This window comes from Desmodus rotundus, chromosome 10 (genome assembly GCF_022682495.2).
Source record: "Desmodus rotundus isolate HL8 chromosome 10, HLdesRot8A.1, whole genome shotgun sequence".
NCBI lineage: Eukaryota > Metazoa > Chordata > Mammalia > Chiroptera > Phyllostomidae > Desmodus > Desmodus rotundus.
This window is the reverse complement of record NC_071396.1, coordinates 96,423,667-96,437,253: the sequence shown is the minus strand read 5'-3', so window position 1 is coordinate 96,437,253 and position 13,587 is coordinate 96,423,667. Positions and strand designations below refer to the sequence as shown.

At 50.8% G+C, this 13,587-nt stretch overlaps 1 protein-coding gene across 1 annotated transcript in view; it reads left to right on the top strand.

Moving 5' to 3' along the window:
• MYO5B (myosin VB) overlaps nt 1–13,587 on the top strand; it is a 268,136-nt gene that overhangs the window by 229,557 nt on the left and 24,992 nt on the right. The window contains exons 23-28 of the mRNA XM_053912673.1: nt 3,936–4,020; nt 5,274–5,422; nt 6,375–6,494; nt 8,324–8,464; nt 10,888–10,953; nt 12,252–12,491. Coding sequence (XP_053768648.1) covers nt 3,936–4,020; nt 5,274–5,422; nt 6,375–6,494; nt 8,324–8,464; nt 10,888–10,953; nt 12,252–12,491 — 801 coding nt within the window. The remainder of the gene's footprint in view (nt 1–3,935; nt 4,021–5,273; nt 5,423–6,374; nt 6,495–8,323; nt 8,465–10,887; nt 10,954–12,251; nt 12,492–13,587) is intronic.

The following is a 13,587-nucleotide window of genomic DNA, read 5'->3' as shown; positions in this document are numbered from 1 at the left end:
GACCAGAAGCTGGGAGCCTGTCTCCCTGCCCATCTCGTTAGCTTCTGCCGCACCTCGCACAGAGCTGCGCTTCGTAGGCTGGTGTATCTGTGGAGTGCCTTTTAACAGCTTTACTGATGGTAACTCACATGCCATACCAGTCACCCATTTAAAGTGTACAATTAAAGGTTTTAAAATATACACATATTCATAGAGTTCATATGCAACTATCGCCACAGTCAAATTTTAGAATATTTTTATCACTCCTCCCAAAAAGAACTCTGTACCCATTAGCAGTCACACCCCATTCTCCCCAGTTCCCCACCCCTGCCGTAGGCAACCACGAATCTACTTTTTGCCTCTAACTCTGCCTAGGACACGTCATAAAATCGGAATTACGCCATACGTATCTTTGGTGGCTGGCCTCTTCCGCTTGGCAGGATTCATCCATGTTATAGCATGTGTCAGCACTTCATTTTATTGCTAAATAGGGTTTTATTATATATAATATGTGTATATATGTATATGTGTATATATATATATATCATGTTACTTTTCAGTTCATTAGTTGGCGGACATTTGGGTTGTAGCCCCCACTTTGGGGGCATTTGGAACGATGATGATACAAACGTTTACGCACAAGCCTTTGTGTGGACATAGATATTTTTAAATACATAATCTTTGCTGTGTTTTTCCACTGCCATTTAGTCCCCTAACACCCCCTCCCCCCAGCAGTCGCCCTGCTGTTGTGAACATAGATTTGCATTTCTCTTGGGTGTAGACCTAGGAACGACCTTGCTAGGTCAGGTGGTGACTGTGTTTAACCTTTGGGGGAACTGCCAGACGGGCTTCCTCAGCAGCTGCACCAGCTCACGCTCCCACCAGCAGTGAGTGAGGGTTCCAGTCTCCCCACACCCCACCAGCACCTACAATCTGTCCATCTTTAGTGTTGCCACCCTGGTGCGTGTGAAGTGCTATCTCACTCTGGTTTGACCTGCATTTCCCTAATGTCCAGTGGTGTCAAGCATCTTGGCATAAGCTTATTGGTGCTTGGGAGAAATGTCTGTTCAAATCCTTTCCCATTTTTGTTTAGGGGATTTGCCTTTTTATCATTGAGTTGTAAGTGTTCTCTGTATATTCAGGGTACAAGTCCCGTATCAGATACAGGATTTAAAAATATTTATTCCCACTTTGTGGGTTGCCTTTTCACGTTCTTGATAATGTCCCTCGAGGCTCAGAAGTTTTTCATTTTGATGAAGTCCCTTTTAACTATGATTTCTTTGGTTGCTTGTGTTTTGGTGTTGTAGCTAAGAAACCACTGCCTAATCCAAGGTCACAGAGATTTGCTTCTGTGTTTCCTTCTGAGAGTTTTATAGTTTCAACTCTTACCTTTATGTCTTTGAAACATTTGAAGTTCATTTTGCATGTGGGATGAGGTAGGAGCCCCATCTCATTATTTTGTATGTGGAAATCCAGTTGTCGCAGCCACAGTTGTCGAAAAGGTTACTCTTACCAAATTATAATGTGAGCTTTGTTTCCGGGTTCTAGTCCCTGCCATCGATCCGTGTGTCTGTCCTCATCTGGTATCTCATTGACTTATTACTGTAGCTTTGCGGTGACTTTTGAAATGAGCAGTGTGGATTCTCCAGTTTGTTCTTTATCAAGATTATTTTGCCAATTCTGGATCCCTAGATATTCCATGTGATTATTAGGATCAGCTTGCCAATTTCTGCAGCAAAGCAGCCTGCGATCTTGATAAGGGTTACACTGAATCTGTCGACCGATTTGAGAAGTGTGTCTTAATATTAAGTCCTCTGTCCTATTAACTCAAGCTGTCTTTCCATTTATTTAGATCTTATTTAATTTCTTACATTTTGTCATTTTCACTTATTTTGTTAAGTTTATTCCTAAATATTGTATTGTCTTCTTTTTTGATGCCATTATACATGGAGTTGTTTTCTTAATTTCTTTTTCAGGTTATTCAGTGCAACATGTAGTGATACAATTGCATTTTGTGTATCGATCTTGCGCCCTGCAACTTGAACTCATGTATTACTTCTGATAGTTTCTAAGTGGATTTCCTAGCACTTTCTATGTATCAGATCATGTCAGCTGTAGGTATAGTTTTACTTCTTCCTCTCCAACCTGGATACTTTTTTTCTTTTTCCTCTCCAATTGTCCCGGCTAGAACCCCAGTACAATGTTGAATAGTCTGGTGAGAGCAGACATCCTTGGCTTCATCCCAAGGCGGGGAAGGCTTTTAGTCTTTTCCCCTGAAGTATGGTATTATCTGTGGGGTTCTGTGCACGCCCTTTATCAGGATGAGGAAGTTCCTTCTGTTCCTAGTTTGTTGAGTGTTGTTATCACAAACATTTGTTAGTATTTTGTTAAGGATTTTTTTTTCATCTATACTCATGAGAGTATGGTCTGTAGTTTTCTTGGGATGTCTTTGTCTGGCTTTGGTATCAGGACCTTAGTGGCCTCACAGAAGGAACTGGGACATGTTCTCTCCTGTTGTGTTTTGAAGACTAGAAATTAATTTTTCTTAAAGTTTTTGCAAAGTGATAGAATAACTTTAAAGTGTGTGTTTCCATTTGACATCTAGTGAAGGGAATGTAGACCCGTCTGCTTCTGTCCATCAGCTGCTCTCACAGCACCTGCATCTGGGCGCTCCACACACATCACCTTGTTTAATGCAGAAAGCAGCCCTGGGAGGGAGCCGAGCAGAGCCGGGACGTGGGGCTGTGCAGCTCGGGCGTTGTCTTTGCTTTAGACCACACTCGTGACGTGAGGTGTTTTTTTTTTTTAAGATTTTATTTATTGTGCCCCGACTGGGAATCAAACTGGCGACCCTTTGGTTCGCAGGCCACTGCTCAGTCCACTGAGCCACACCAGCCAGGGCGCATGATGTGAGTTCTTTCTGTGGTGATTTGTGATGGTTCAGGCAGCCTGCAGGAAAGTGGGGCTCAAGTCTGAAAGCCTAAATTGGGGGGCACTAGGCACGAGTTCCTCATCCTTTCCCTGCCCGGGTTCCACAGTACACGGTTATTTCCTCACCTGTGTCTCGAAGGCGGGATGTGACGTCAGTGGGGAAGGTCCCTGGATGGCCTCCTATAAAATGAGTCTCTGGGGCTTCCGGGGAGAAAGTGGGAAGGTGACCCACGGCACGTCGGCCCCCATGTAATAAAAAATGGACCCCTTTCCCATCCTCCTTTATAACAACTGATCATTTCTAACTGCCTTAGAGCATGTCTGAACTGTTACATTTTTATATCCATACAGATATCTGCTCCAATATTGAATAGCAAAAAATTTTATTTTTTAAAAAGCTTGCCTCACACAGCTTTAATTCCTTTTCCTTGAACAGACCAGAATGCTTTTTAATCAGTATTTTTTTTCTCTTTAGTCTCTCCTTTTTCGCCATTTTTGCAGTGACATTCACCTTCTGTTTCCTCTGGTGCTGTGGTTGGGAGCTAGATGCCAGGTGGGGCAGCTGAATGTCAGCAGCCCGTCTCCTTTCCCGTCCCAGCCTGGACTGTGCTGGGCCAGAAAGACAGGCGGGGCCGCGGGACAGAGCCAGGGGTGGTTCTTCCTTGTGAGCTTCGGGCTTTCCCGAGACTCAGATTTGAAGGCACAGAATTTACTAAGACAAGCAAACAAATGCAAGAAAGCCAGTTCTGAGTTCCTGAACAAGGCGAGGGAGCTGGGAGCAGATGCTGGGTGAGGCCCGTGGGGGCCCTGGAAGACCGTAACCCGTGGTGAGCTCATCTGTCTGGTGTTCCTGGAGTTTGTCTTTCAGTGTACATTTTCCCCTTGAAATGAAAGCAGCTTTGACTCAATTTTCTTAAATAAAAAGAGCATTTAAACACAACCAGCTGAAACTCAAACCCCACAAACGGAGGAGCCGTTCCTTTGCCCAGCTTCACAGAGGGAACATTTTCTCTGTTGTCTTTCAGCGAGTTGCAGACCTGGAGCAAGAAAATGCTCTCCTGAAAGATGAGAAAGAACAGCTCAACCACCAGATCCTGTGCCAGTCACAGGGTAAGTGCCTGAGTCTTCATTCCAAGTTTTCGTTTCTTTGCCACGGCGACTTCCCCCCAAAGATTCCCAGCAAGCGTGCAGCCAGTCAGGAGGCTATGGTGGGGACAGTGACGCAAGGGGAGGCAGGTGACCTTCACGTCCTGCGGTGATGACGTGGGGGTTCACGTGGTGAGACTCACGTTAACGGACAGCAGAAGGTGTGGGATCTGGAGTCAGGGAGATGTGCCCCCAAAGAATGACTCTGCCCCACGCAGCTGCGTGGCCTTGAGCGAGTCCCTTAACAACTGTAGGCCTTAGTCTCTTCATCTGCAAAATGGACATCGAGGCGCAGCGCTCAGCGGACGTGTGGGAGGTCAGATGCTGCACGTGCATCGCTCACGTGGGTGCGTGACACGCACAGTGAGTGCTCAGGAGCTGAGCGGTTGCCGTTTGTAAATGCACCTGCGGCGTCCATAGTCCTGTCATGATCTCTTCGACATGCATTTGTTTGCTGGTGAGAGAGGGTCATGGGTCACGCCGGGGTCACCTGTCTCAAGCACACCCCTCATGGGGGTTGCTGTCAACCCCCATGTTTTGCTTGACCACAGAGGAGCAGTGGGGGTCCCCATGCCCCAGTTCCGGCCTGACTCAGGGTGGCCTTCAGCAAATCACTCCCCTGGACCACAAGAGAACCGAAGCACCTGAATGCGCAAACTCATTTCAATCCCCCTTTAAAAACTGTTTCACTCCACGAAGTGAATAATAAGTTTTCGGGGGAGAAAAGCCCATCCATGTTATTTATTTTTTTTGCCTACCCCCCTTCCTAGCCTTTGGCATTATTTCCTCAAATCTCCTTTAATCTTTCTGAGCTCCAAGAACTGGAAACAGCGGGACTAGGGAAGAAACTGTGGAACAAAACCTGGGTTCTCCCAGGAATGCCACCAGCAGTTGCTGTGACAGGTGTCACAGGAGAGGGGCGAGAGGGAGGCCAGTGCATTAATGGGGGGAGCTGCCCCGCATGCCTGCAGCCTGCGTCTCCCCCCATGCCCCAAGGGCAGGGTCGGCTTTCTGCTGCTGTGAAGACTTGAGCCACAATAACGAGCTTCCCTCTGCTGGGCAGTGGGTGGGAGGCTGGATAAACTCATCAGCGTCTGTGCTAGGGGAGGTCGTGGGCAGCCTTTCAACAAGAGATGAATCAGAAAGCGTGAGTCAGTTCCGGATGAGGGGAGTCCCTTCAGAGAGAAAAAGCGTGGCTTCATCTGCTTGCTTCCCAGATGAATTTGCCCAGAACTCTGTCAAGGAGAATCTCCTGATGAAGAAAGAGCTGGAGGAGGAGCGTTCTCGATACCAGAACCTCGTGAAGGAATATTCCCGGTTGGAGCAGAGATACGACAACCTTCAGGACGAGATGACCATCCTAAAGGCAAGGAGGGCGGTCCCGAGGCCCTGCAGCGCCGGCCCCACACCTGGCTTTCCAGGGCCGGCTCTCATGCAGTGCCCGCCCCCCGGGGCAGCTGTCTGATCCCCGGGCTGCTCAGTAAATCTGTGTCCCCTTTCAGGGTGTCCCTGCGTGGCCTGCAGGGAGCCATCACTTAGGGAGCAGCTGCGCCTGGTAGTCATACCCAAGGATGGGTCCTTTTCTAACTTGGGGGTCTTAGGAAGATCTCAGTGAGGAGTTTAAGGAAAATCCCACCCTAGTAATGTATTTTCTTGTTTCCTGTTCTGGGGGCATCCGCGCGGTGGCCACAGTAATGGTGCAGGGCTTTCTGATCTCAGCTGCACTAGCGGTTTGCAGCGGTTCTCCTGATCGTTGATGAAATGCAATGTACACGGAAACATTGTCGCGTTTCAGGGTTTGTCGTGCCTTTTCACCACATATAAACATTCCCTCCAGAAACATATTCAAACAAGACCGAGTAAGTTAATTGTGTAGAAACCAGGAAGAGAAGCTGAATAGGAACATAGAAATCGAAAATTTTCCTACCAAGGTCAGTTTTTACTCTCAAAGCCAAATCAGATGCAAGAAACACAAAGGTATTTTTAAACAAAAGGTATAAATGGTAACCTCTGTTTTGAACAGGCTTACCATTTTCATAAACCATTTGGTGGGGTGCAGGTGCTGAAGTGGGGACCCCGAGGGGCAGGCGTGCCGGAGGGATTGTCCGCTCTGCCGGGCAAGACTGGAGGTGTGGGCTCCTTCCCTGGGCCTCTGAGAGCGAGTGGCCTTGGTGTCAGGGATCGTGTGTCATTAAGAGGCACCCCGTCCTTACAGACAAGGGTGAAGTCCAACTCTCGGGCCTGCTGTTCTTTGAAAAGCAATAGCTCTTATATGACATTAGTTCATTATGAGTTTTCACGTTTTTCTCCTTAAACAGCAAACCCCAGGCCACAGGCGGAACCCATCAAACCAAAGTAGCCTGGAATCGGACTCCAATTACCCCTCCATCTCCACATCGGAGGTTGGAGACACGGAGGATGCCCTCCAACAGGTGGAGGTGAGTGAGGTTCTGGGCTGGCCGTGCCCTGAGGGGGTGTTGGTTACCTGGGTGGAGCCCCCACAGAGGAACTCTTCTGCTGGAGGTGGCCGGAGTGCCCGGGGGCCCCTCCCCGACATCAGGCCACGGGGACTGCAGTGGACTTATAGACAGTACTCCGGGGTTAACATTCACCGTGCAGAACAATACCTTATTTTTCACCCTACCCACTCTCCAGAACAGGAGGAAGAAGGTAGGTCTCTCATTCCTTTACAAAGCTAAGAACTGATTGCCGAGATATGCAATGGCCGACCTCAGAAGGAGCAGCTAAGTCATTAAAATAGACATAATTTATTGTCCCCATTTAGAGTCCCGGTGCATACAGTGATATCAATAAATATGCAATAACATTCTCCTCCGTCACTTAGAAGCTGGATGAAACTCTGAGGACAACAAATATTTACTGAGTGACTTTGTTTTTGTCAGTAACAGCCTCTGAGAAGCCCTACGTAAAGTACTGCATAGGGGACTTTACAGCCTATGGGCAATTTTGTCAGAGGTACATAGATACACAATTATTCCTCTGGCATTTGAAAAGAAGAAAATCACAAGCATATAAAACCTTATGAAGCACATGAAGACAGACGTGGAGGGGGGACAGTTATGAAAACACATGAGTTCTGAGCACGTCTGCGCTGAGCATGCTGGGAGGGGCTGGAGAAACGCGGGGGCCAAGCCCCGGAAGGTCCCTGCCCTCGTGCAGCTTGACTGACCAGTTGACAGAAGACAAAAAGCGAAGGCTAGACAAGGAGGGCCTCGGGTGAAAGGTCTCTCTGTCTGCAGCCCAGGTGGTCTTCTGCTCCTCGAGGGCACTTAGCAGACATTTAAGAAATGCCAGCGTGAGGCCCGTGGGTTTGCCACCGCACCCTCTCAAGTCTGGAGGCTTCCGTCAGGAGCCTGGATGCACCACCCGTGTGTTTGCAGCTGTGGCCACTAACGTGTGGACGTAAGCGCTTCCCTCGGTGGGGTTTTGTTCTCCACGGAAGCCAGAGCGGCAGGCATGGTCCTGGCTGAGCACAGAGCGCTCCTTAAAGGCTGGTCAAAGCAAATCACATGGTCACATGCTTCCATACATGTCCTTAAAAACCCCACATGAACACACTCATCCAGATACGCACCACTCAGGACAGATCTTGGTTATGTGCTTAAGGAAAATGCCACCCAAGCGGATGCGGCATTTTCTTTCTTGCGTCCTGTTCTGGGGGCATCCAGGGTTGCAACAGTAATGGTGTGGGGCATTCTGAGGGCAAACCCAGGCATGACTAAAGAAAAAATGTGGGCGATGGATGCTGGAAGGGCTGTTGGAGTAATGACGTCCGTGACGGGGCACGAGCTGCTTCTGTTTCAAGGCGCAAGCCAGCGGCGCTTGCCAGCACATTCGTGTTGCTTAGTGTCCACACCGGCTCTTTGCCAGGAAGCGATATGTCCTGCGTGTTACAGTTTCTCAGGGATGAGACCGTTTTCCAGAAGTGAGCTCTTCCAAATAAAAAGGCTGTCTCTTTATCCCTTTGTTCTTGGAACGTGTGATTGTTCATCTTACACGGCTCACACAGGAGGAATATAAATGAGACTCAGATGTTATCTAGACAGAGAATGAGCCTGGGGTACCAACTTTAATATGAGAAATGATGGTTGGTTGGCATTGGCTTTGTATCTGAGACGTGGATTGATGTTTGGGAGGAGAGAGAAGATAGACAGCTGATAGAGCCATAGGCAGCAAGATGCTCTGTTTCCTGAGGCATTTATTCTATTCACACCTCCTCTCCCCTGCTCTCTGTTTTTCTCTGAAGGAAATTGGCCTGGAGAAGGCGGCCATGGACATGACAGTCTTCCTGAAGCTGCAGAAGAGAGTGCGGGAGCTCGAGCAGGAGAGGAAGAAGCTGCAGGGGCAGCTGGAGAAGAGAGAGCAGCAGGGCAGCAAGAACGTGCAGGTGCGGGAGGGGCTGCAAGCCCAAGGCGGCGCCCGTGGTGCTGGCGTCAGAGCGACCCATTCTCGTGGCAGGGTGTCAACCTCTGGGGGCTGCTCTGCTGCTGGGCCTCAGAGAGTGACTTTGTCTTGTGCTGAGTCATGATTGAGTCTTCCCCGCAGGAGCCCCAGGTCACCCCAGGTGGGAGGAAGTGAGCTTTATGATGCCTGCAGGGCAAAGGTATCTGCTGTTAAAACTAGCTGGGAGCCTGTGGCCTTGTCACCCACTGGGTGACAAGAGAAGGTGCCCTGGGGGGTGAGCGTGAAATCAGACATTTGCAAAACTGCATAGACGACATCAGACGGTGCCCAACATAAAAGTTTCTGGTGCACGCAGCTGCCCCTCTGCCGGTTCCCCACCACAGACGTTCATAACCGTTTTGAAATCCGGGCTTTAGGTCTTTTGTTTGTCTTGATACCAAATAAAAAGGGGTATCTCTTTGCTTAAAAAGTAATCACTGAGCCAAGGGTTGGAACTGTGGGCTGGGCGCATGGCCTGGTCCCTGCATCGAGGGTCTCTCCAAGCAGGATGACCTACCTCGTTTCCAGTGGGGTTCTGTCTGAAGGGCGCAGTGGCATGGGGGCCAGGGGTGATGGAATCCCTCTCTAGCACCCTGAAACCAAGCTTTCACAGATGGTGTTCTTGGATCTGCCCTTGGTCCCAGGAAGAATTCTGAGACACCTAGTTCTTTATTCTGGAGAGTTAGGTCCTGGGGTCTCAGCCTTAGAGAGAGGCCAGCCCTTGACATAGGGAATGACGGGGGAGTCTGTAGGGTGTGCTATTAGTGTGGGAGTGACCAAGCCTGCAATGAGGACAGGGCCTCAGGGGCAGCCAGGCAGGCTGCCCGTGTACTTGACTTTCCATCTATCTGGCTCCCATGCCCCAGGCCTGGCAGAGTCACCTTGGCCACCAGGGTGATTCTGGTGGGCCGCCCCCTTAGAAACGTGACCAGCAGCGCACATGAATGCCCACAGCTATTTGAATTGGAGTAAGTGGTCTCTGTTCCGACAGCCTAATGCACTCAGCAATTGTCCATGGCCGCACAACAAATCCACGCTGCACAGGATGCAAGCACAGGCCTCTCCCACTGGGCAGCAGGCTCCCGCTGACCCTGGTCAGGCACATCCCCCTGCTGATGCTGTGAGAGCTGAAGCAGAGGCTGGCACCTCCCAGGTTGCAGGGTGGCCACAGTGTAAAGAGCACAGCCGTCCCTGACGAGGAAGGAGCTGTGGGAGGGGCTCAGATCAGTCCCGGCCCCAAGCCTGAGGCACACCACGTCCAGCCACAGTGGGGCAGTGGGGGGCGGCCTCACCTTGAACCGAAAGTCGCTAGCACTGTAGGTAATGGGCACCCGTTACTTGAAACCACCCCAAGCAGTTAACATTTTACAAAGTGTTTCTGTCCCTTCTCACTGGACAGGTGAGTAGCTCCCGAATAATCACAGGAATCGCTGGCCCAGCTGCGTCCTAACGGACTAGTGTTCCAGTTATTGCCGCCGCCTTCCGCTAGCGTGGGGTGCTGATGTCAGGCGGCATTAACCGGGTATCGGAGGGGCTGTCACTCTGCCTGTTGTAGGGTGACCTGAGGAAGCAGGCTCCCCACATGGTGCTCAGGTGATTGGTTGGGAAAACAGAACACACACGTGCACACACATCCCGGAAGACCTAAGAGTGGCTCATGAGCCTCATTAATAAGCACAGAATTACTACATATCAATTAACCTCTTTAATAAGTGCATGAGTCTTAACAGTGCTATTTCCTATGGCTGTTGAAACAGAGTACCACAGACTGGGTGGCTTAAAACAACAGGAACCTACTGTCTCCTAGTTCTGGAGGCCAGAGGTCAAGAGTTAAGACTTTATCATTAGTTCTGTAAAGGCTCCTGGGGAGAATCTGTTCCAGGCCTGCCTGAGCCCGGGCGTCACCACCGTCCTTGGCGTTCCTGGCTCCGTCTTCACATGGCCGTCATCCCGTGTGTCTGTCCTTCTTTAAAGACAGCGATAGGGCCCATCCTAACGACTGCATCCCAGTGTGATAACATCTGCAAAGACCTCATTTTCCAGACTAGGTTCCATTCGCAGGTACCAGGGGTTAGGGCTTCACATCTTTTGGGGCGACTTAACCCCTAGCACAGCGTTACACGTATCCACCCTACAGTGCCTGTGCGGATCTTGCGCATCAGGTTGAAGAGGGGGTGAGGGTGGGCTGGGAGGGGGAGAGGTGTGTGGAACGCTTCCGGTGGCCTGAGCAGCGAGCTGCGTTCTGAAGGCGGGGAGGAAGGACCCTGTGCGAGGGCAACGCAAGCACGTCTTGACCATCCCTGGAAGCACCGCTGTGGAACGTCTGCTTTGTAGTCTGCGCTCACCTTTCTGTCTTTGTCCGTGCAGGTGGAACAGCCAAAGAATGACGTGGATCTGGACCAGGATGCAGACCTAGCCTACAACACACTGAAGGTAAGGCTCCCGGACGCCCGCCCCGCGGAGGGTAGATGACGAAGCTGGGCATCCACAAAGCTGGTTGTCAGCTCTGGGCTGCTAACAAGCCATAAGCACGCCATTTCCCCTTCTCACGCTTGGAAGTGAAGGAAATTTTGTATTTACTACAAGGAACAGCAATGTCTGTTCATGGGAGACTGTTCCCTCTGTTCACAATACTTCTGACACAAAATGTGGGTATTCCAACACTGAGAAATTCTCCGGTCCTCTGTGGACACCCACCGGGTGTCTACAACTTGTTTCTGGCACCGTCTACCTGGAGGCAGCACAGACCTGCCGCCGGCCAGGGGCTCAGCCCCACAAGACTGCCGCTACTTCAGATGCCAGTCACTTTAGTGGTTCCCCAGGCTACCCCTGCTTCTGCCCAATTTGGCTACACATCAGGGGTTCCCACCACGCCCTCCTCAAGTTCGATCATTTGCGAGAACAGCTGGCCTCCACGCTCGTTCAGAAGAGATCATGCCCAGTGGTCTCCTGGTCCTGTGACCCTGCAGCTCTGTAGCGAGTGTGCAAGCAAGGCCACTTGTCCACACTTTCGGATCTTCTTTGGGAGATATGAATCGCGTTTACCCCAGGGCCCCACCAGCAATGCCTGTGTGTGATCACCAGACTTTAAATGATCTGAGTTCCTCTCACACACAAAGGTGTTTCATCCCGAAAACTGTAAATACATCTCCAAACTGAGTTTCGGTGGTACTTCTGACTCTGAGTACGGGTAGTTTTTCCTCCACTGGCGTGGACTGCAGGTGGCTTTCCGTGTGAGCAGAACAGCAAAGGGGTGTTGCTGGCCTGTTCTGTAAAACATAGTCCGTGGGACGCCCCGCGGTAAATGGGGTGAGGGGGGCCTGCACGCATTCCATTTCCTCCCTCAGCAAGTCAGAAAGATCATTGATGTACTGGGGCTCTAGGAAGTCCTGTGGTAAAAGCACTTGTTAATTTGTGTAAAATTAACCTGGCCTTCGCACAAGGAAGGGCCTCATTGGCCAAATCGGCTCAGATCACTTTGGAGAACATGGAGACATCGGGTCAGGTGCTTCACACCAGTGACTGGGGGCCATGGGTTCAAATCCAAGCTTTGGCTGCTGGCGATGCCAGTCAGGACTTTGTCCGTGGGCTTGTTGCTGAGATGGGGAGGCTGCGCCTGGCTTCTCAGAAGGATGGGCAGGTTGGTCGAGGAAGGGGGAGGAGGAGCCCCACGTGGGGAGAGGGCCCTGGGTCAGGGGGTGATGGTGTGTCTCGCTCGGACTGTCTTCCAGAGGCAGGAGCTGGAGTCGGAAAATAAGAAGCTGAAGAACGACCTGAATGAGCTGAGGAAAGCCGTGGCCGTCCAGGCCACCCAGAACAACTCCACCCCCAGCTCCCCAGATGGCTACAGCCTCCTGCTGAACCAGCTCAAGCTGGCCCACGAGGAGCTGGAGGTCCGCAAGGAGGAGGTGCTCATCCTGAGGACCCAGATCGTCAGTGCCGACCATCGCCGGCTTGCCGGCAAGAACTCGGTAACCAGATGGCGGCGAGGGTGGGCTTGTTGGGGTGACTGTAGGTGACAGATTTGGTGTTTTTCTCACATATCTTTACCTGTGAGGGTGTTAAAACCTACGAGAGCAGAGTCTTTTGCGGGAGGGGCTCCTCTAAAGGCAGAGCAGGGTACTTGCTCCCCTCCCAGCAAGACCCTTCATGAGAGACTGGGCTGGAAGTTTCTAGAAGCTTCTAAAATTTCTCAATATGAACATGGTCAGAAGGAACAAGGCACAGAATGAGAGACAGGGCCCACAGCCTGACAAGCCCTCCTGCACAGGTTTTCCACCTCGTGCCTTGCCCCTTGCTATTGAAGTTGTTCTTGAGGTGAAGGAAGCTTTTCCTCTCTCTTAGTCCTCCCAGGGTGGCAGGTCCAACGTAGCATTTGCTCCTGCTGTTTCCCCCTGCTGGGACAGACCGTGGGGCGGGAGGACGGGGACAGAGGCCACCTGGGTCACTCTGGACTCTGAAGCTGGGTCACCTCGGAGCACAGACCCAGGGGCAGCATGGGTGGGGTAGGTAGGCAGTAGTGAGTGTGGAAGATTCCAAACTGAGAGATTTTGGTTGTGTCCTCTGGACTTGGGGCACTTTCTCCCCCTGGGACACTGTCCTTGCCATCTTACCCCGCCTTCCACACTCTGCCTGTCACAGCCAGGCCTTGTCATTCTGAGATTCTTCCAACGGAACTTGTTTTTAGGCCTCACCCAAGGACGTGCTTACTGATTTTAGAGAGGGGTTGGGGGAGAGAGCGCGTGAGAGAGTGAGAGAGAGAGAGGAAGAAAAACATTAATGTGAGAGAGAAACATCGATTGGTTGCCTCTTGTACACACCCCGACCAGGGACCAAACTTACAACCTAGGCATGTGCCTTAACCAGGAATTGAACCCATGACCTTTTGGCCCATGGGATGATGTGCCAGCCAACTGAGCCACACCGGCCAGGGCCCAACATGATCTTTTAAAGTCACATCCCTGCCTGGGTTTAACTCCTGTGTCTGAAATGGTCCTGGGCCTTTGTCTATTTCCAAAGACTCATTTTTATACATCTGTCTAGATACGAAGTCATTTAAAAAACTTG